Source organism: Puccinia triticina, chromosome 4A (assembly GCF_026914185.1).
Source record: "Puccinia triticina chromosome 4A, complete sequence".
Lineage (NCBI taxonomy): Eukaryota > Fungi > Basidiomycota > Pucciniomycetes > Pucciniales > Pucciniaceae > Puccinia > Puccinia triticina.
The window spans coordinates 1282033-1303177 of record NC_070561.1 but is presented as its reverse complement, the minus strand read 5'-3'; the positions used below and the strand labels follow the sequence as shown (position 1 = coordinate 1303177).

Here is a 21145-nt window from a genome sequence, read left to right as displayed (position 1 = left end):
ATCTAACCTGCGAGTCAAATGGGATTCTAAACCGGATAAGCTGGTAGGCATACACCTTGAATATGAGGACGAATTGATCTTTCTTAGTCAACATCTCCTTGTCAACCAACTCGTATCAAAATACAAAACCAAAGTATCCAACAACCTAATTTCAACCCATACTCCTCTGACAGGTGACAATCTCACAACATCTTGGGGTTAACCTGTGTCAGCAACTCTTTATCAATCTCTAATAGGATCAATCAACTACCTTGCACTGGGCACAAGACCCAACATCAGTTTTGCCGTCAACTATCTGGCTTGGTTCAGCTCCAACCCAAACAATGTAGAGGTAGTATATGTTGGTACACCTCACACCTGTGGATATAGCTCAACGGTAGAGCATCCCAGCATGCATCGGGGAGATGCGGGTTTGATTCCCCCTGTCCGCACTATTCCTTTTAATTGCTCTACAAACAAAACACACTGGAAATCTTTATTGCACCTTGTTCAATACATCAACATGACAAAATCAAAACAACTTTGACTGCACCCATCTGGGGATAACATGGTGGCTTGGGTTGATGCCAACTGGGGCGGCAAATTTCAGTGATTGACATCAGGCTTTGTAATCACTCTCTACAATAGTCCGATAGCTTGGGGGTTCAAGACGGCAGAAAGTCGTGGCAACGTCAACCTGCGCCGCCGATTTCATCTCTCTAGGATCCTTGGTAGACTTCTTACTTTTTCTGACTCCAATCATTCAGTTGTTGGACAAGAATCCTCAAATCACCATCAAATGTGATAATCGGGCGGCGGTATTGATTTTGGACAACAATGCTTCAAAAGGCAAGATGAAGAGCCTCAAATGCAACTTCTTTTTTGTGAATGACATGATCAGAGAACACAACATCAAACTTGAATAGGTTTTCACAAACAACAACATAGCGGATTTCCTTACTAAACCGGTCAGGGCAAACATTCATGGCAACATTTCATGGCAAAATCATGAATAAAATCTTCAAATAACTTTTTTGTTTGTGTTTTTCTCTAGACCAATCACTTCATTGTTTTCTATTTCATCATGGTTGTATTTAGTTGTGTGGAGTTTGAGGGGGAGTGTTGAGATGAGGGGTGGGCAAACTCCACAATTGGAGTATACAAGAGAAAAGAGGCGGGTGGGGAGGAGCAATGAACCTTAAGGATTCCGACTACAACAGCTCTAACTCCAATAATACTTTAAGATGAGTAGTAATAGTATTCTAGAATGATAGATGAAGAAGTGAGAGAAAAGCCCCCCCAAAAGGTCCCTCTCCTCCACTCCCTCCACCCGCATAACTCTGCTCCCAGCCAACATCACCAGTGCTTGCCAAACTCCGCATGCATCACTTCCCATCCTAGCACCTCTCCAAAACATGTTCTCCCGCACCTTCTGACTAGTCTCCAACCCCAGTCTCTACCTGGCGTGTCTACCCCAACGTCATCCGCTTCTGCTGCCCCAGTTCACCTGCTGCTGGTCTGCGCTATTCAGTCCATCTGTGAGCCCCGCCAAATTCCTACTCTAACCGTTCCGCTAATCCACACATCCGGAGTGTGGCTTGAACCCCGGTTCCCTTGTCCCCGCTCCCGCAGCTCCCCCGTTTGCCAACTTTCCGTGTGCTTTCTTAGCTGTACATTCAAGTTTTTTCCTCAGACTACATATGAGACACATAAGCATGCATGCTTGTCATCTGTGTGGATATGTAGACTGAGCATTTGCTCAGCCGCCCCACTGCATTTTCTCTTGTGCTGTGGTGAGTGGACATTCTACACCGCTAGCCTATGTAAATCACCACAATGCACACCAAGGACTACTTGGCTCCAGCCTCAGAGGAAGAATCACCCCGGCACTGGCAGGAGAATCTTACACTGTCAACTGTCTATGTGAGTGCATTGGAAAACATTGAGGTACCTGACTCAAATTGTCCCAATTATCCTGGATCATATTAGATCCTTCAGCCTTTTCCTCTTATATTCTTCTTTCTCAATACTGCACGGACTTAGATCCGCTCTTAGGTACAACAATTTGTTCATGAGTTAAATTGTAGTTACTATATATAAAATAACTAGCAATCTAACTCTTAGTTGCTTGTATTCTTTTAGGGCTCTCTGTCAGGCTAGGAGGGTGGAGGGAGGAGCTGTAACTGGGCTCCTGGCTATTGGAATTCATGTGATAGGTGACATGTCACCTTGTGAAAACCGCTGAGAGTGTGGGGCTTCACACCAAGGCCACATCCCCTGCAAATGCCAAAACAAGAAGGGCAAAGGATGCAAAACAGCCAGGATCAGATCTGAAAGCTTGTGGATGGAATGGAGGTGTTGAAAAGTGGTGGAGAAACAGAAAAGGGCAGCAAATGGCAGGTCTTGAAAAAATGGAGGAGCTCAGGAATGAAGCTTATGCCTTTCCTGAGGCCCCAATTATAAACAGGCTTCCAAGTTTTATTTTGAACCAATCAAAAAGAATTTTGAACCAAAAATGAAATCAAAATGAAAGAATTTTGAACCAAAAATGAAATCAAAATGAAAGAATTTTGATTTCAAAAATATCTTGGGCAAGCTTCAAACAATAGGGTGCACATATAAACATAAGTGCATCCCTACCAAGTAACCTGCCCAAGGGGTTAGGCAGGGGCAAGATGTCTGTGACACCGGCCAGGAAAGCTGGAATACAGCTCCAGGAGAGTCCTTGGAGCGGCCTGTCCAAGCAGTTCTTGGACATGGCCATCACCAATTGGCCCATCTGCTTGGACAGGCAAGTCTGACCTCTTGTTGGACCACCATATCCCAGAACTTCTTGGATAGGTTGGCGAGAGGAGTCGTCCATGCCGGTCCCAGAATTGGTGGTTACATGTACGTCCCATTAGGGGGGTTCACAATAGGATAAAAATAAAACTTTAGAGCCAATTTCAAGCCCTTTATGAACAACTTTTTTAAAAATGAAGAACTTTTTCTGACTGTCAAGGGACACTCGGCCCCAATTATAAAGACTTTTTTGAGATATTTTTGAAAGGTTTTTGAAAATGAACTGAAAAATATTTGAAAACAAAATGAAAAAAAAATGAAAACATTTTTTCTTCCAAAAATGGTTCAAAACACCTCCTGGGTGTATTTGAGTGCATCTGCAGCACTTTTGAAATTAAAAAGATTTCAAAAAAAAGTTCAATTTCTTTTTTGGGCAAGTTCAAAAACTTTTCAAAAATATTTCAAAAAAGTGTTTATAATTGGGGCCTCAATCCCATACATCTTGCCATATTTTTAAAAATTTGTTGATAAAGGCCTTAAAATTGGCTCTAAAGTTTTATTTTTAGCCTATTGTGAACCCCCCTATTTGCAACCTCTGCCAACCAAGTACAGAAATTTGAATGGGGAGTGTCTGAGGCACCAGTGGCCCAGCAACCATACAGGCATACTTCCATTTCAAAACTTTGATTCCTTGCATTTTGGATTCGGACTTACTTCGCGCACTGCAAAAAACACTTCGCGCACTGCACAGTGCGCGGATTCCCAAACACTTCGCGCACTGCGGGTAAAATACGCAACTTTTTGAAGGTTTTTCTTGACCAATCAATAGAAAGGCTTCCCATTGGCCTCTCTGAATTTTTTGGGAGTTTTTTGAAGCATTCTTCTATATTAAAAAAATGATTAAAACCAAGAAGAAATGTAGGATTTGGGCGCCTAAAAAACAAGGTTCCCATGGCCCAAAAATTTCAAATAATTTATTGAGTAATGAAACATGTAAGAACAGCTACTTTGAAAATTTTCAGCCACTTTTTGCAAGCATACAGGTCTGAAAAATAAGAAAATTCACCACATATTAGCTCATTGCATCTAAATTATCCTCATTTTTCAGACCTGTATCCTTGCAAAAAGTGGCTAAAAAATTCTGAAGTAGGTTTTCTTACATGTTCCATTACTCAATAAATGATTTGGAATTTTGGGGCTATGAGAACCTTGTTTTTTAGGCGCCCAAATCCTACATTTCTTCTTGGTTTTAAAGATTTTTTTAACATAGAAGAATGCTTCATAAAACTTCCAAAAAATTCAGAGAGGCCAATGGGAAGCCTGTCTATTGATTGGTCAAGAAAAACCTTCAAAAAGTTGCTTATTTTACCCGCAGTGCGCGAAGTGTTTGGGAATCCGCGCACTGTGCAGTGCGCGAAGTGTTTTTTGCAGTGCGCGAAGTAAGTCCGTTTGGATTTTGAAAGTTCAAACACCCCTCCCAGGTGTGTTTGAAGAGTTTTGAACCGTTTTTGAAATGAAAATAAATCAAAACAAAGTTGGTTTTGATTTCAAAACCATTTCAAAATTATCTCAAAATAGTGTTTATAATTGGGGCCTGAGTGTTGCAGAGTTGTCTTGTAGTATTGGTGCTAGTCAAATGTTACATCAGATTGTACCTCTCATATTTCTAATGTAAAAGCTGAAATTTGAGAGGGAATTCATATCTCATTCCATTAGCCCGGTTCACGTTGGGCATTTTATCAACGTTGTAACAGCTGCGCTACGCTAAAAAAAGCGGTCATTTAGCGCAGCGCAGCGGTCACACCGCTACACCCCCACGGCATTTAGCAGAAGCTGTCCAGAAACCGCTTCCGCTAACGCTAAATTTAGCGGTGAGCTGATTTTCTTTCAGAGGCCTCAGCGTTAGCGCAGCAGAAATTTAGGCGCTAAAGCTGCAAGATAGCGCAGCGCAGCGCAAATACCGCTACGTGAGCGCTTCCTGGCCGCTAAAGGCTGCACACACCGCTAAACTCTGCGCCGGCCGCCAAAAGCTGCGCACTTGCGGCCCACTGCAGCCTAGATGTATGTACAACTCACCGGTTGCCCTTGAGCTTGATCAATACGTGGTCACCAGAATCCGTCTCCGCCGTTCTCCGCCGTTCTTATCATGGTTTGGCATCTAAATTCTGGTATACGTGCGGACCCAGTCCCAGACTCCGACAGCAATCAACCATCTACCCCCCCTGATACTGGAAATGGAAACATTCCGCCTCAATCGGAACGCCGGGAGTCTACTCGTCTTCGTACCCCACTCACTCGGCCAGGATTCATATCGACCCACGGCGATTCTCGTCGTTCGCTGGTGCCTGAAACTCCTGCTCCTGCCACTAGACGGCCCCGTGTTCCAAAGAACAACAACACTACAGCTACTGTTGCCTCAGGAGATGAAAACAAAAATGAACCTTTCGACCGCTGCGCTACCGCTAAAATCAGCGGAAAAGCGCTGCGCTACCGCTGATTTTAGCGGTTTGCCGCTACGTGGCCGCTATTTTTAGCTCGCTAAAATACAAATTTTTTCTTAGGGAATTTGAATAGGGGAAGCGGTAGCGGTTTGAGCGCTATCCTTCAGCGCAGCGCAGCGGTGCACAAAACCGCTGCGCTGAGCTTTTCGAAGCTTAGCTGTTACAACGTTGATTTTATGCCGCCAACTAAAATTGGTGTTGCTGATCAATCAAAAAGTAAGCTTAAAAAGCTGAAAAATGGCCGTGGGAGTCTGACTTTCAGCAAGAGCTGACATTAAACACGCATGTTTGTAATTAAACTCTTGCTAGTCAAACCCCAACGTGAACCGGGCTATTGTCAATGGATGACTTCCCGTGGGCTAAAAAGCCAGATCTGTCAGGCCAGGTTAAACCTTACTGGCTGGTGAGAACTTAATCTCAATCACTTTTCACCAGCCAGTAAGGTTTAGATCTGTGAAATTTTAGTCTGTACGGGGGGCGTAGATCCTACAGTAAGTCTTCCAATATTTAAATCATTCTCAACTACATGAGTATTAAATTTACCCGGCAATTTGATAAGATCAAACTAGAAGATAACTGGACAGAAAAGACAACAGAACAAGACTCAAGCCGGCCAGTGACCAGCTGAAAAGATTTTTCCCCAGTACAAACCAGACGTTGTTGCAAGCTACCTTAAACAGAAGGTCTACCTCTTATAATGTTCCTTGATCGGTAATGATCTAGCGAATGGCGGCGGGGTCGAGATAACTTGGCTCGATCCTGGACGAACACGTCACTTGGCACCGTGACAACCTAGAGACAACGTAGAATCATCATGGAAATGCCAAAAGAAACAGTCAGAAGAAGAATAATGCGTGATTCTTGTAGCCACCCTAAAATAAAGACTGACAATATCTTTATCATTATTCCATCGAAAACTACTGGCAACTACGTTATCCTGATATCTCTTGATCTCATATTCGGGCTTGTTGGCCAGTATCGAGCGCAAGTTGAATGCGATCAAATAAGGGCCGACATAGGCGGTGATGTATTTCTCTGTCGTATTTGGTCCTAAGTTGAACCTGAATAGAACATCATCATTATCATCATCATTAAGAAGAAACAATGAGATCAGCTGGATGAAGAGAACAAATCTGCTCAAGGGGATAGAGACGCACTCACGTCGCTGATTTGTAGACGAGCGGAACACCCTCATCATGGAGATACTTCGCATGTTCTCGGGTAAGATTGACCCGGATACCGGAAGCATTCGCAGAACTAGCAATGCTTCTATTAAAGCCCATGTGGCAGTCGTAGAGCACCAAGTGAGCTTCGTAAGTAGCGACCAAATACGCCCCGTCCTTAGAAACATCGAGCGCCAAAACTGGGCCCTTACAACCACGAAGGTGAGTTTTAGCATTCTTGCCCAACGAGTCATACAATCGGATGTCTCCATTTTTGGATCCGACCGCCACCCATCCATATTCGGTAGTCGCAACACAGGAGAAGTTGGTCCTGGTAAAGGGACTGTACGTTTTCAATGCAACTCCCTTGTAGCCATGCAATCGTGGATCGATTATATAAAGCGAGTTTGACGAGGCCCCTACGAAGGTCGGCTCCGCGAGCATCTGATTGAATTTTTTACCCGGACAGAAGTCCACGAGTTGTTCAGGACCGATATGCCATTCATCGACCACTTTACCATACTCCATGTCAAAGCTGTACAGCAAGTCTCGGCTATACTTATCTTGCATGATCAAGTTGCTGTCTTGTCTATGCAACTATATATTCAAAAAGAATAGCCGATTCAACGGTCAATCAGTGAGTCAGCACTTGTCCATCCAATCAGCATTCAGCTGGTCTCTGATAACTATCATTACTGACCATGACCTTGGATGGGACCAGAGATCGCTTTCCATCAGGGGTAGACAGGCCAGGCATCGTGGCCAATAATCTGAGGAGTGAGGGGAAGAGACAAGCTCAGTAAGATCGTGTTTTCGAAATTAATACTACAGTAACAAAGCGCATTTACTTTAATTTTCCACTACCACTGGCCTCATCGTCAAACGTTTTGACAGTATTTCCTCCAACAACACACGATACGCCTCTATATCCCATCGCATAGTGATCGTTGGCGGGCTCGCCTCGCCTGGACCCGAAGCTCTGCACTGCAGGCTCATAATCCTCATCATCGTCACTTGTGGAGTCTGGCAAGGAGAAATGATAGTTGAAGATTTAGAAAAGCATGTCGTTTATGTATCGGAGAAATCGATTGAAATGGAAATTTCATACCTCCTTGCCCAGTTTCTTCGACTTCTTCAATGAGAGGAAAACGGCTGTTAGATTCCTCTCCATACTTTTCTGGAATCATCTCACTACGCGTCACACAGCTCCAACTAGTCAAGGTGGTTTCTGATCGGTATTCGATGGACGCGTGATTTGTTCCGCTCAAGGAAGGTCGAGAAATGGTCGCGATTAAAGAATTTCTAGTCGAAGACGTTCTGATTGTCGACGGGTTGGCTACGGAATTTCCATGGTTATTCTCGAAGTCCACTCCAGACTGATGTAATCTAGATAAGGAGCTTTCAGAGTGACCGGCTGGTGAAATCTGGAGTTGATTGGTTTGATTTAAAGAGGTTAGAGCTTGATTGGTTGCTGCTGCCAAGGAAGTTGCAGGGTCATTGTCCGAAGAAAAATAGCGCGCGTCTCCAGTTTTGTTTTTTTCGATCTCAAGCTGTTGGATCCTGTTGAGTAGTTGGGTGATCTGGTTATCCTTTTCTACCAAGAGATTTTGCACATCAGGCTGATTGCTTTCGTTGTCAACTTCAGAGGGTGAGCTGCAGTCGGATGGTCTTAGTCCGAAAGTGCCCATGGTGGAGATCAAAATGGAACAAGAGGTTATTTATATGGAACCAGCGTATTGATGATGGGAGGGATTGGTGTGACAATGAATTCAGGACTGGCCGACTGGTGGGAAGAGTGGAAACCAGATTCTGAATATCTAGGTGTTGGCTGGCCGATGAAACAAACGCGAAGGCTAACGATATCTTGCAGAAAAGTAAAGGCTCCGACCTGACTCTCCAATAGCATGAACGGTAGATGGGCTAAGGACTCCAGAATCAGCCTCTCCTGAGATCTATCACTAAGGCAATACACTTCTTTATTTGGGTGATGGGACCAATAGACAACAAAGGTAAATAAACGTATTATTTACATAAATAAATGAATTCAAAGGTCAAAGGATCTGTAGGGCGCGTCAGAACAGGTCAGAATCTTCGTACTACGTACGATAGACTACGATAGCCGTCTGAGGGTTGGCTTTTCTATACAATCCCGAAAGCACGACGCCCGGTGGCGCGAAGCGCGACCAATCGAGAGACAAGCTCGATATGGCTATTGCGAGCCCCATCAAAAACCACACGGCGCTGACTCCTGAGGTCCACTCCAGTTGGCGCATTGGATGCTGGCCGAAACTTTGTGGGAGAATGTAGCCAGATAAGTCTGCCGAGACTATTTACATGTATAGCATCTCATTCCCTTATGTAACAAGTGATAACTTGAGGAAAATTGGAAATTAGGGTAGAGGACGCCGGCTGACCAACGCACGAGTTGGCATCAATGTTGGTCGAAATAATGGTGCTTCTTTTAAAGCTCTGAGGAACTTAGCACTTTGTTACAGTATCAATCTTACCACCTGCTTGTATTGAGCTTTGCCCTGGAAGACCAGGTTGAAATAAAGCGGTGACTAGCCTCAAATTTCTTGAGTTATTGATTTATGTGCGACGTTTCTCAACGCAGAAGTGACCGGGTACAAGATAGCTGTATCCTTTGCCATAGAGTCACTTCGACGCGTCTTGCTTGCCAGAAACATAAAGAGATGTCGCACTAGCGACATGAATATGTACTACGGCATCCCGAGCTACCTCGTGAACATTGAGCTTTCCGGCCATCAAATGAATGTATAGGAAGAAGGCCTAGGTGTAACTAAAGGCCGGGGTGACCAAGCACACAAAGCAAAGAATGAGTAGAACGGGTTTTCAACTTGCAATGTTGGTAGCAAACACGAGAGTATGGGCCATCCAAAAAGAAAAGCCAGAGGAGAGAAGGGAAAGGATAAATCGTTGAGCACAATGTAAGATATTTTGGATGATTGGTTAACTACATATGTAATTGATATCCAAGGCGCGTACAGATGTAGGATTTCATGATACTGATAATGGATGATGATGGTCATAACTGTTAGCAAAGGTGGAAACAAATAGAGAAAACAAGATATTGATATGGTACTGAAAAGTCAAGCCCGTATGAGAAACTGAACAGCCCTCGTGTATGTTGAAGTACGTAGATAGGTACATTAATAACTGAAAAATTCAAGAGAAAATGGAAGCAAAGAAGGAGGAAGAGGATATTGGAGTATTCATGTTTTTTTTTTTTTTGGTTGTTTGACCAGAGGGTGACAAGTAAAATTACATTATCCAAAGCGTTTTGAGGAAAACCAGATGAATAAAGGGCAAAGTGGAGGAGAGAACAAGGTATATTCGATCTGATGATGTGAAGGACCGAGCCCCAAAGAACAAAGCTCCTTGATTCATCAACCCTCCCATTCTTGAACAATGCCCAAGGTAGAACCGCCGGTTCGGATTCGACTAGATGATGGCTGGATAGGCTCCAGTCCGACGATAGATTGTCGACTCGGCTTCAACAATCTATTGTGTTTCTCCATGAGCACATCACTTTCAAGAGTAACAACCTATTGTAAATATGCAGCATTCATTTTTCAACCGGCCAGCAATAAGTTTTTCGAAGATGAAATAAAATAATAATTGGTTCGTTAGCTTCAAGTTCCTTGAACAATTCAATGGACACTGGAAATGATGATGGTCGGAAAGAGAATCACTGACAATTTCTTTAGCATCGCCCCACCGGAAGTTATCGGCAACGACGCGTTCCTGATACCTTTTGAGGACATATTGAGTCCTTCTGCTCTTATCCAAGATCGACTTCAGATCGAATTCAATGATATAAGGACCCATTGCGGTAATAATCTTCCTTTCTACTTCTCCATCGCCTTGATTGAACCTAGATTAAATCGTATTGCGCAATGGCCATAAGAAAAGAGTGAATATGCAAGCTTGTGATTTGCCGGAAAAACAAACTACCTACTTTGCTTGATTGAAACAGTATGGAATCTTCTCGTGAATAATCCGCCCTCGATGTTCCGGGGTAAGCTCGATTCTTATCCCTGCGGGTTTCTCAGCCTTCGGAAAGCTTTTTTCGAATCCCAATTTACCGCTCTTCATTTGGCAATCATAGAGTAGCAAATACTTTTCACAAGTAGCGACGAGATATCTTCCGTTGTTAGTGACATCAAGATGCTTGATTGCATCCCTCACTTCAGGCAGTAAAGTCTTAGCTTTCTTGCCAATGTTAGGGTCGAATAATCTAATCATTCCCGTATCCGATCCGAGTGCGATGAATCCAGAGGCGGAAGTCACACCACATGAAAAGTCTACATTCGTCTTGTAAGTTTGGGTTTGCTTATCCACGGCCTTACGGCCATTGACTCGCGGGTCGATCTTGAAGAATTCGTTACGAGAGGTCCCTATCAAGGTACTTTCGTTCTCCATTGCACTGAATTTGTTTAGTGCGAAAAAATCCGTCAGCGGGTCGTCATTGAGTTCCCATTCTTCGACTATTTTGCCAACTCCTAGGTCGAGCTTGAATAAATAATTTGGGATACTCCTATCTTTGATAATCACAATGTCATCTTGCATATATAGCTTTAGTATCGGTAGGGCGGATGTGGAAATTGAGAGTTGATTGATTAGTCGACAATTATCGTCAGATGCATACTTAACCGATCCCAAACTCACCATTATCTTGGTTGGGTGAACGGCTCTTGTTCCATCGAGCGTTGTCAGGTCGGGGATCGAAGCAATAAATCTAAAGGAGCGCGGGAAACATATAAGCTTTGGAATCTGAGAGTAATTCAAGGAAAACCATACTTCAATTTTTTGTCGCTTGTGGACTCATTCCGAAATATCCCCATCATATTACCCCTGATAACGCAGGACAAGTTTTCTTTCGCCCCGAGAGCATGGCAAGAGTTTTTAGTGGAATTCAAGGATCGGAATCTTTGTAACTGTGCGTCATCATCATCATCGCTACTTGCGTACTCTGCCCAGACCAGATACAAGGAAGATATAGTTCAGGGAAAGTTATACGAATTTCTACAATGGCAATCAGAGCTACATACCTTCTTCCTCCTCACTATCTTCGACTTCTTCTTCGGTATCATCAGATTGTGCGTCGTCTTCCTCATAGCAATCTCCATCGACAGGGACGCCATAGGTCAAACGACTCCATTCTTTTGTGGCACGGTCTTGGGCCTCGTAACTACCTAGGCCATTATCTCGATCGTATAAAGCCTTAGCGAATGCTTCTTGAGCAGCAGTATATTGGTCACGCGAGACTTCGTCGCCCGGGAATCGTAATGCCCATGTTCGGTAGTCAGCTTCCCCGTACTTGTAGTGGAACAGAATATTGCCCTAAAATAGATCAATGTGATGAGTCCACTAAACACATGTCTCGTAATGTCGACAAGAATAAAATATGTAGGATGGGAAGACTGACGCCACTGAAACTGAGATTTTGTTCACTCCCTATGGGGGTAGAAATCACCACACGTTCATCATTCACTTTCGCTCCCGGTTGTTTCACCGTTAGCCAACATATGTCAGATTGGGGATTATCGGGGGCCGATACATAAAGTTCTGCCAGAGCCCCAGTCTCCCACCTGTCAAACCTCGCTTCATCGGCCTTGAATAGATAAAGATTACAAATCGATTCCCAAGCTACGACGGTTTCGCCAGTAAATGTCATGCTTCTATCATCAGTCATTGAGATGCTGTGTGGGTCTTGATCTGCTTGAAGGTCTCGATGGCCGTCGTCAAATGACGATGAATCTGCCAGAGCTTCGTCACTAGGGCTGGTCGGATTGTGGGGAGCGATCTGAACGTCCTCGTCGGCTATCGATTCTTGCGAGCGGGAAGAATGTCTGGATGAAGTGGTTTCGACGGAAGGACTGCGCTGTGACGAGGGCGAGGGAGATTGTACCTTTGCTGGAGAAACTTGATCTGTTACGAATGACGGGCCTGGCTTCCGTTGGGGGGAGGGAGCTGATGGCTGTGAATTTGCCCGAGAAGGGGGGTCCTTAGGTTTATCAGCTAGAGTGGTGCCCATGAGTTGGTTGACTATTTCGTCAGCAGAGGAATCGCTATCATCGTCACCATCCTGCTCCTCGACATTCGTTCCCAAGTTGGATTGAGTTTCTAATGAGTTCTCCACATCTGACTGCTCGCTTTGAAGACTGGGTGGGCGGAATACGCGCGAGGTTTGAGAATAATCTAGAGTGGTGTCGGTAGAATGTTCAACATCCGATTCATCACTTGGAGGAGTACTGGGTGCGCGCAATAGATTCGATGGTTGTACTGGGTAGGTGATCTCTGGTTGTGGATAAGGCAAATTGAAGCTTTTATCACCCGGACAAAGAAATCATTTCGATAAAGTTAGTTTGTCGCTTGCCCAGTTAGGTAGTGAAAAGTAATCGAGGTGATCTTTGCTCACCCTTGCCTGATTGCCAGTAGATCTTCATCTGGTGCTTCCGAACTATCTTTCCCATTCTCGCCTTCCCACTACAATTCAGCAATAAATGTCAGTGATAGAAAGCGATGTCAGTTGCTTAGCACACATGCCCGAAAGGTAGCGGGCGATATCTCACAATGCATTGCATAATAGCATCTTGAACCCGTTCGATTTCGGGCGCGGAGCAGTTTTCATGTTGGCTGCTTATGACGAATTCAAATCTTTCTGATAAGCCGGGGGATGTGAGATCAAGCCAGGAAAACGCCATCGTAGGTCTTTCTTCTTCATCGCTTTCATCCACTGTCTCGTACACTCGGAAATCGAGCGCCTCCTCCAACAAAAAGGCCTTTTCATGATCGTCTAGGTTATCGTACGTTCTCGCCTTCTTATTCAGTTTTTTTTCTCGAGGAAGGGTGTTGTTTTATTGGATACTAACGCACCGTCTAGCGTATCCTCAGTTTCTGACGATTCTTCATCGTCTTCGCCCAACCTCGTAATGACCACTTGATAATGAAATGGTCTTGGAGTTCGCCGAATTATCAGACCGGCTTCCAAGAAACTAGTGTGTCGGATTTCGCATATTAGTACTACTCGACTTTGATCGTTGACACCAACACAGTGTCTGGAGGAAAAAAGAACACTTGCATGCATTCCTTTTCGACCTTGGTGACATGCTTTGGCCGAATTAAATTCAGCCGACCAGCTGGGAGGCTTATGAGTTCGACTGCTTTTTCGAATTCCGGCTCTTCTGAAATTCGGATAACAGAGCAGACTAGTTAGGATTGTGCTTCCTTCCATCGGGTTTCTTTTTTGTCTAAAAATAATAAGAACAGGTACCTTTGGCGGGTGCCGCTCCGAATACTAGTCATAGGGAAATAGAAATAGTTCAGTGTGGAGCTGTTGACTGGGTAATCAGTCTGGAGCCCTTACGTCTTCGCACCTAGAAGCCGAAGAAAATGATTCATCAAGGCATCAGCTGGGTGGTCCTTAGAATGAAAGCGTTAACAGACGAACCACACCGAACATGACGTGACGACGGCACTCTCTGATGTCTGGCTTCGATCGAAAGTCTGCGCTTGAATCAGGTAAAAAGTTGAGAAAGATTAGGGGTGTCGCGATATATGTAGTCTGGCCGAAGGTCAAAGGGCGAATGATTGGAAATTGTCAAAGGGGCATCCAGCGCATGGGCAGCGCTCCCGCGCAGCTCGGCAGCTGAGGCCATCTCCGCGGCACCACCATGTCCGCCAGCGAGCAAAGGTAAGCAGCAGGCTTCCAAATGGCGACTCCGAGTTCCCCAAACCGATCTAACTGCCCCAGGTCCCTCTTTTGGTCGCGTCCATCTGAAAGACCCCATACTAAACGCCATCATCGCCACCACTAATGGTATCTGCACCCCGATGGCGCGCCCAGCTTCATTGGTCTCTGGCGCTATATTGGACCAAGAGGCATCCAAGAAGCGCCGATTTGAAAACTCCAACGACCATCAGATACCATCTCAAGCCGAAGCATTCGCATCGCTTTTCAAGGAGCTACTGGTGGCCCTAAACAAATTGAATGCGATGCTGAAAGAGGAACTCTGCATCTCCAAACGGCTCTTGGAGATTGACGAGAAGAGACTCGCGCTTGAGGGAAAAAAAAAAATGCTCGAAGTGCAACGTCTAATACACAGTTGAACGAAATCCAGTTTGTTCGTGAACCAGAAGATGCGTATAAGAAGCTGATGGATTGTGAATCTGACGACAAGAGACACGCCGCCGATCAGCTCTGAGCACGCCCGGTATCGATCCAACCCTTGGTGAAGAAAGAGTACACCCGGGGAGTCCTTCGACGAGGATATCTCGAGGAATCCTCGTGGATTCCCCGTAGTGCCCCTGCGCGAGGTTGGACCAGCGGCTGCTGGTCCACACGTTCACGTGTTCTCCACCAAGTGGATCACGGGGGCTCCTCGTGATGAGCATCCGAGGATACCGATTCCGCCCGCCGTGAAATCCACATGGAACACGGTACGGAGCTGGTGAAAAAAGACCTGCACCGACAAAATGATATTGGTGGGATTCGAACCCAGCTACATACCAGGTTGAACCTAGCAGCGTTGCTTATAAGCAGCTAGCACAGCGGGCAATCGGGTGTCGCACGCAGCCCGCAGCGACACCCGCGTAAAGGGGGTCCCCTTGGCTCGGGTGTCGCTGCGGGCTGCGTGCGACATCCGATTGCCCGCTGTGTAGCCTATTCGAGATGGTGAAGGTGTGCCTCGTTCAAAAGTATTATACCCACTCAGGAAGCCGTTTGCGAGTCAATTTTCCATCAAAGTTTTTTTTTCAACTTTTTTTTTTTCTTCCTTTCAATTACTTATTTTCTCGAACTTTCAACACTTCAGGACCAGCCTGAGCTAGTCCTGGTTGGAAGTGAAAAAAAAAAGTTGTGGTGGTGGAACCAACGTGAGCAACAAGCCAACGTGGTCTCCACAAGTTACAGGAGTGTGCTTCGTGGAACCGATGGGGAAAAGTGACAAACCCGTCGGTTCCACGGGGAAAATGATGATCTGTGGAACCGACGAGCTTACCAAGCACTTACCGAGCTGATCCTCGTTGGTTCCACGGATCAACAGCTCCTTGTTGGATCCACGAACCTGCTCGCCAGGAAGTACCCCCGGCGTGTAGAACCGGTACCGGGCGGCGAGCTAGACTACATACAACTTGGCCGCAGCCGCAGTAGACTATAGAGATGAATATATGCATGACAATGAGATGATTAAGGTTGTGTAACTCTGAATTGATTACCCTGGTTTGCGATCTTGGTACCCCCGGCTCCCAACATCCCCCCCCAAGATTGCAAACCTTACGCCCTCATGCCTAGGTTTTCCAACGCCGCGTCCATCTTGTTGGGTCCAAGTTTCTTGGTAAAAATGTTGGCTTGTGGTGTTTTTGTGCTGGTCCATTGGATCTTGATGTTGTTTTCCCGTACAAAATCATTAATGAAATAGAACGCCCTAATTAGATATCTTGTCTTCTTCTTTGACGCATTATCACCCGCAATTAATACCGCTGCTTCATTGTTGCAGAAAATCCTCATCTTGACCGTATGATTGAGTTCTTCAAGCACCATCAAAAGTCCCGCCAAATGTTGAGCCCCCTCAGACAACGCCACATATTCCGCCGCGCACGTTGAGAGTGCCACCACCGTTTGCCTTTTTGCACCCCACGCCACCGAGTCTCCCAAATTTTTGATAACAAACCCCGAAGTCGACCTTTCATGCTTGCTGCCCCAATTTGCATCCGACCACAAGTCCAACGAGTCGCCTCTACCTTTCAAAACCAGTTTCATTGATGTTGTGGTGTGCCAAATCTGTTTCAAGTATCAAATTACATAAAGTGATGGTTGAATACATGAGAAGGAGATATATTCTTAGATTTATTATTGCATAATTAGATTCTGAAGGTCATTTAACCCCTAGTCACTCACTTGAACCACTAGGATAGCTCCACTCAGTCAAAAGTTATTTTGGTTAAATGGTTTGTGACAGAACATAATCAAATACTATAGAATTATATTTGGTAGTACATAGTATAGAATCAGGTACAAGTACATAGTTAGGGTGTAGCTTCTACAGGTGCACACACGTACCCCTGTATGGTCGCATGACATCATCAGTCACATGTTGGATCACACATTTATCAGAAGGCTCACTAGCTAAAATCCCTCAACGGAAGCTTCCATGCAGCAAAAATCCCTCACAGGAGAAGTCACACCAGCATAAATCCCTCAACTGACTTCCCCACCAGCAAAAATCCCTCACATTTTACTATATAAGGAGCCCTTCCTCCCCCCTCATTTGAATTCAGCATGTGAATAGCAGCCACCAACCAACCAGTCACTCATTCATTTAACAGTGTGATCTCAAACATCCACTCACCCAACACCTGTGATCATAATCAGGTTCTTAAATAGCTTGTGTCATTGCACATCATCTGTATTGTTTGATCTAAGTCTGATAGAGACTACTACACATGGTGATCTCTATCAAGGTTTTGCCACAACAATAAATAAATTTTGTTGTTGGAATCCTTGTGTAGTACAATAGAGGGGCAGGTCCTTCAAACCACCCGTAACATAAATATTGCTTAACTGCAAATATCATATTTGTTATCTCCCCCTCACAGAACTGCCACCTGTCCCAAAGGAGTTCTCACAACGTACCCTACCAGGAAGTCAAGAGCTTTCCAGTGATTTTATGACGGGGCTTGCAAATACCGAGCTAGCAGATTGACGCCATAAGATAGATCTGGCCGAGTCCCTGCTGCCAGGTACATTAGAGATCCAATGATAGACCTGTACTGGGTTTGGTCTACTGGTTCTCCTGCATTTATCTTGAGATTTGCATCTGGAAGGGTACTACGCTGAGTGAAAATTGTGCGCGGATAGTCGTTGACGATTTGTTGTGCTAGTTTCTCTTGATCTAATTCAACAACACGACCGGAAATCTTGATGTTCAATCCCACTAGACCGGAGATCTTGTTGGACCATTTGATCTTCAGTTCTCTGGTGATTGCATCCTTCAACTCCGTCATCAACCCGTCACGAGATGCTACTACCAGGCCGTCATCAACATGTAGCCAAATGATGATGAAATCTTCACCTCTGCGATACGTGTAAAGAGATTGCTCGAGTTCCAAAACTGTGAATCCCAGGGCTTCCATTTTACTCTTGAAGAGCAGCCACCAGCATCGCGCCGCTTGCCGCGTACAGTACATGGCCTTCTTGAGTTTTGAAATCTTCCCTTTGAGGTCTGGACGGACTTCCACAGGAGGTTGGATGTACACTTCTTCATTGATCGGGCTATAGAGATATGCCAAGCTGACGTCGAAAGTTGCCATCGGGTAATGATACTTCATCGCCAGGGATATTAGCATGCGTAGCGTGACTAGGGAAGCTGTGGGCGCATATGTCTCATTACAATCTTGGCCCATCACCTGGTTAAAACCTTTCGCGATGTACCAAGCGTGGAAGATCTCTGGGTCACCCTCTCTCTTGCCTGGTTTGATGACAAATACCCATTGACAACCCAAAGGTTTCACACCACCAAACAGTTCTACAACGTCCCACGCATCGAGTTCGAAAAATTTGTCGATCTCGTAGTTTGCTGCTTGAATCCACTTGGTTGCCTCTGGATTTGCTAGCGCTGCTCTGATGGTATTGGGTAGCTGCCTGTCCTGAGTCACCGGAAGATTCAACATTGCTTCTTGTTCAGCTTTAGCGTTTACTTCCGTTTCTTCTTTGCCAAGTTTCAACACAATCTGATTTAGGATCAAATCTAGGTCTCCTTTCTTCGGCTCTTTCTTTTTTACAGGTAGGTTCTGAAATTCCGGGAATATAACCGATGTCAAGTGGAGAATCCGTCCGTCGTGATTTGAGTGTATGAGCCAACCAGCTCCTGAAGCCGGATACCCAATAAGTTGTCCCTCAATTGCTTGTTGAGACAGATTATCTTGTTTCTCTTTAGGCACATGCACGATTGCTTGCGCACCAAAAGGGTATAGATTGTTGGGGTCTGTTGGGATTCTGTACAGCGCGGTAACTGGACAAGAGTCGACCTTCTTGTTTGGGATCCGGTTGTGGATGTGCGCAGCAAGTTGATATGCATAGCTCCAACATGGTTGAGGCATCTTCAATTTATGCAGCATTGTCCTTGCCATATTGCCGAGGGTGCGGTTGACTCTCTCCACTTCTCCGTTTTGTTCGGGACTATACGGAGGTACAGGTGCCAATCTTACTCCAATTGGGATCAGGAGTTTCTTCAACAATGCCGTGTATTCAGGTGCATTGTCGCAGCAGATATATTTGGGAAAACGGCCAAACGAGTTCTTGATGTGATCAAGCCAAGACATGATTTTGGCCAGGACTTCACTTCTCTCCGTCATCACGTTGCACCAGATGTATGTCAAAGCATGGTCCCTCATGGTTAACACGTACCGTTTTCCAGACATGTTGTGGGGAAAAGGTCCAGCCACATTGGAGACAAGCAGGTCCAGCGGTTTGTTGCGCGGGATTAAGGAGTTGCCGCCCAGGGATTTCTTGTCAATACTTTTTGATTTGGCACATTGAGTACAGAAGAATGACTCCCACTTTTTGTCTTGTACTTCATCTGGGTAGTGATCCTTGAGGTATTTCCAAACCACCTCCTCGGAAACATGTCCCAATCTCCAATGCCATAAAAAAGGATAAAATGTTGGACACTGAGTGAATTTATTCAATTTCAATGATTGGTTTAGGTGTGACAAAAACCAGCAGAAATTCCTATACAATGTGTTGAAGGTAACATTTTCTGGACTAGTTAACGTTGCGGATCTAGCTTGACAATTAAATTTCCATCCTACTGCCGTTAGACGACCAACTGAGAGGATGATACCGTTGACACCAGGGCAGTAGTACACGTCTTCAATCGTCACCGTTCCCTTTGACGTCGGGATGGAGATCATCCCCTTGACGTCGGGATGGAGATCATCCCCTTGAATCTGACATCAACTGAGCAGTCAGCTACTGCAAGTAGGATTCGCCTAGGTATGGCGAGCTCTTCACGTGATATGTACAAGTCAAGTGAGCCACTCACGTGGGTCGAGGCTCCCGAGTCTAACAAGATTTTGCCGTTGCTAACCTCTGGGACGTCCAATTGGCGCAAGCGGTTGTGTTTGCCAAAATTGTGATCCGGAGGTAAATAGTTTGAACCTGGGGCATTGTGTCCATTGGGAGGAGGCCCAATTTCACCAGACGCAACATCTTCCCAAAACAAGCGGCAGTTGTTGTACCAATGCCCGTTCTGCTTGCAGTAGTGGCATTGGATCCCCCATTTGCCCGTGAGATTGCTATTGAGTGGAACACCGCGGAAAGCCGTCGCTTTCTCGACCAACAGTTGAGGTTTTGGTTGAGACGTTGGTAATCCATTTTGCTGGGGGCCTGGCTGGCAACTGTGTTGTGGGGTTTGCTGAGGAAATCAACGGTTTGGCGGGGCATATCTACCGGCATTTGTGCGTACAGCATTGATAGCATCCAGGTCCATCGGGGTATAGTGATCTTCAACGGTTGGACTAGACTTCTGCTGAGATTTTCTGGTTGCCGCTTGGATTACCGTCATGAAATCATTCATCAAAACTGCCGTTGCCGTTGTGGTGGTCAAACTGGTACAGGGCCTCAAGATCAAGATTTCAAGATTTTAGATCACTCATCAGAAAATCCTCAAGAGAAGAATTATCCAGCCTCTCAAGACCCTTCAGCCTCAAGATCCTCAAGATTCATCCTCAAGATGATCCCCTCCCTCACTTTCTCACTTCCTCAAGATTCTAAATCCCTCCCAGATTCTTTCTTTTCCTTTCTTGGTCCTAACACATGAGTCATGTGGGTTTTATTTTGTTTCTTTTGTCTTGTTTTGTTTTCTTTTTTTAGATTCTTTATTATTTGATTGTGTGTTTCTTTTCTTCCTTATTCTCATTGGTGTTGCTTTATCTTTGATTTTTGTGGTGTTTTCTTCTCTTTCTTCTTTTTTCTCTTTTCCTGTTTGATGTTTGTAGTTAGGGATGTGATGACATGTCCTGTGACATGTCACTCCCCAGAGTCCAAGTTTGAGTTCGAACTTGGAGGATGGGACGGCATGGGACTTGCTCTGATCCAAGAGAAATTCCATCACCCTTTTCTGATCCGCTGGCAGTATCCCCAGCACTATTCTTGATCCTTTATCTCTGATCCTGATCCCTTATCATCATCTGATCCTTAACAAACCAACCACCGCCGACGGTATTCCATCCCCGTTGTCTCTCAAAAATCCCCCCCAACGCTATCACTTTCTGATCCTCATTGCTCTTCATCCGGACCACCACGAGGGCAGCCTCAACAGCACCTTTCCCCTCGACGCTCTGCCTACCGCCTGGCACGGTAGGAGTTCCACACCGTCTCAAGTTTTTGACTGACGACAAATTCAAACGTTTTTGTATTGATCCCCGCCGGCGCTGAGAAGCTGCTTTGTAAGCTTAGGCCGCCCATTTCTTCAAACAATATCTTGAGTTGACTCATTTCAGCCCAAACTTTGCTCCACTTTGCTAGATCAACGTCGGTTCCTGGAGTCGATCTGTTAGCCATTAACTCTGCGAACTGGTTAATGAGGTTGAGTTTGTGTTGTCGATTGGATCAATCACACTGGCTCTTGAGGCTTGTGAAAATTGTCCACGGGTTGTTGTGGTGGCCAAAACGGTAGTCAGCTTCAAATTTCGAGA

At 45.2% G+C, this 21145-nt stretch overlaps 3 protein-coding genes across 3 annotated transcripts; 1 reads left to right on the top strand and 2 right to left on the bottom strand.

The window, feature by feature from the left end:
- Positions 1-5933: 5933 nt before the first annotated feature.
- PtA15_4A135 (uncharacterized protein) lies at positions 5934-8112 on the bottom strand (the record flags this gene model as incomplete). The annotated part of the gene is made up of 6 exons (XM_053167988.1): positions 5934-6053; positions 6151-6322; positions 6423-7021; positions 7125-7194; positions 7273-7447; positions 7533-8112. The coding sequence occupies 6 exons, from the start codon at positions 8110-8112 to the stop codon at positions 5934-5936; spliced, it is 1716 nt and encodes a 571-aa protein (XP_053019242.1).
- Positions 8113-9831: 1719 nt separating this feature from the next.
- PtA15_4A134 (uncharacterized protein) lies at positions 9832-13910 on the bottom strand (the record flags this gene model as incomplete). The annotated part of the gene is made up of 14 exons (XM_053167987.1): positions 9832-9990; positions 10142-10319; positions 10404-11020; positions 11114-11183; positions 11246-11417; positions 11497-11788; positions 11874-12771; positions 12867-12934; positions 13021-13244; positions 13325-13443; positions 13530-13632; positions 13722-13745; positions 13815-13824; positions 13902-13910. The coding sequence occupies 14 exons, from the start codon at positions 13908-13910 to the stop codon at positions 9832-9834; spliced, it is 2943 nt and encodes a 980-aa protein (XP_053019241.1).
- A 22-nt stretch (positions 13911-13932) lies between these two features.
- Positions 13933-14557, top strand: PtA15_4A133 (uncharacterized protein; the record flags this gene model as incomplete). The annotated part of the gene is made up of 2 exons (XM_053167986.1): positions 13933-13969; positions 14055-14557. The coding sequence occupies 2 exons, from the start codon at positions 13933-13935 to the stop codon at positions 14555-14557; spliced, it is 540 nt and encodes a 179-aa protein (XP_053019240.1).
- Between the last annotated feature and the right edge of the window lie 6588 nt (positions 14558-21145).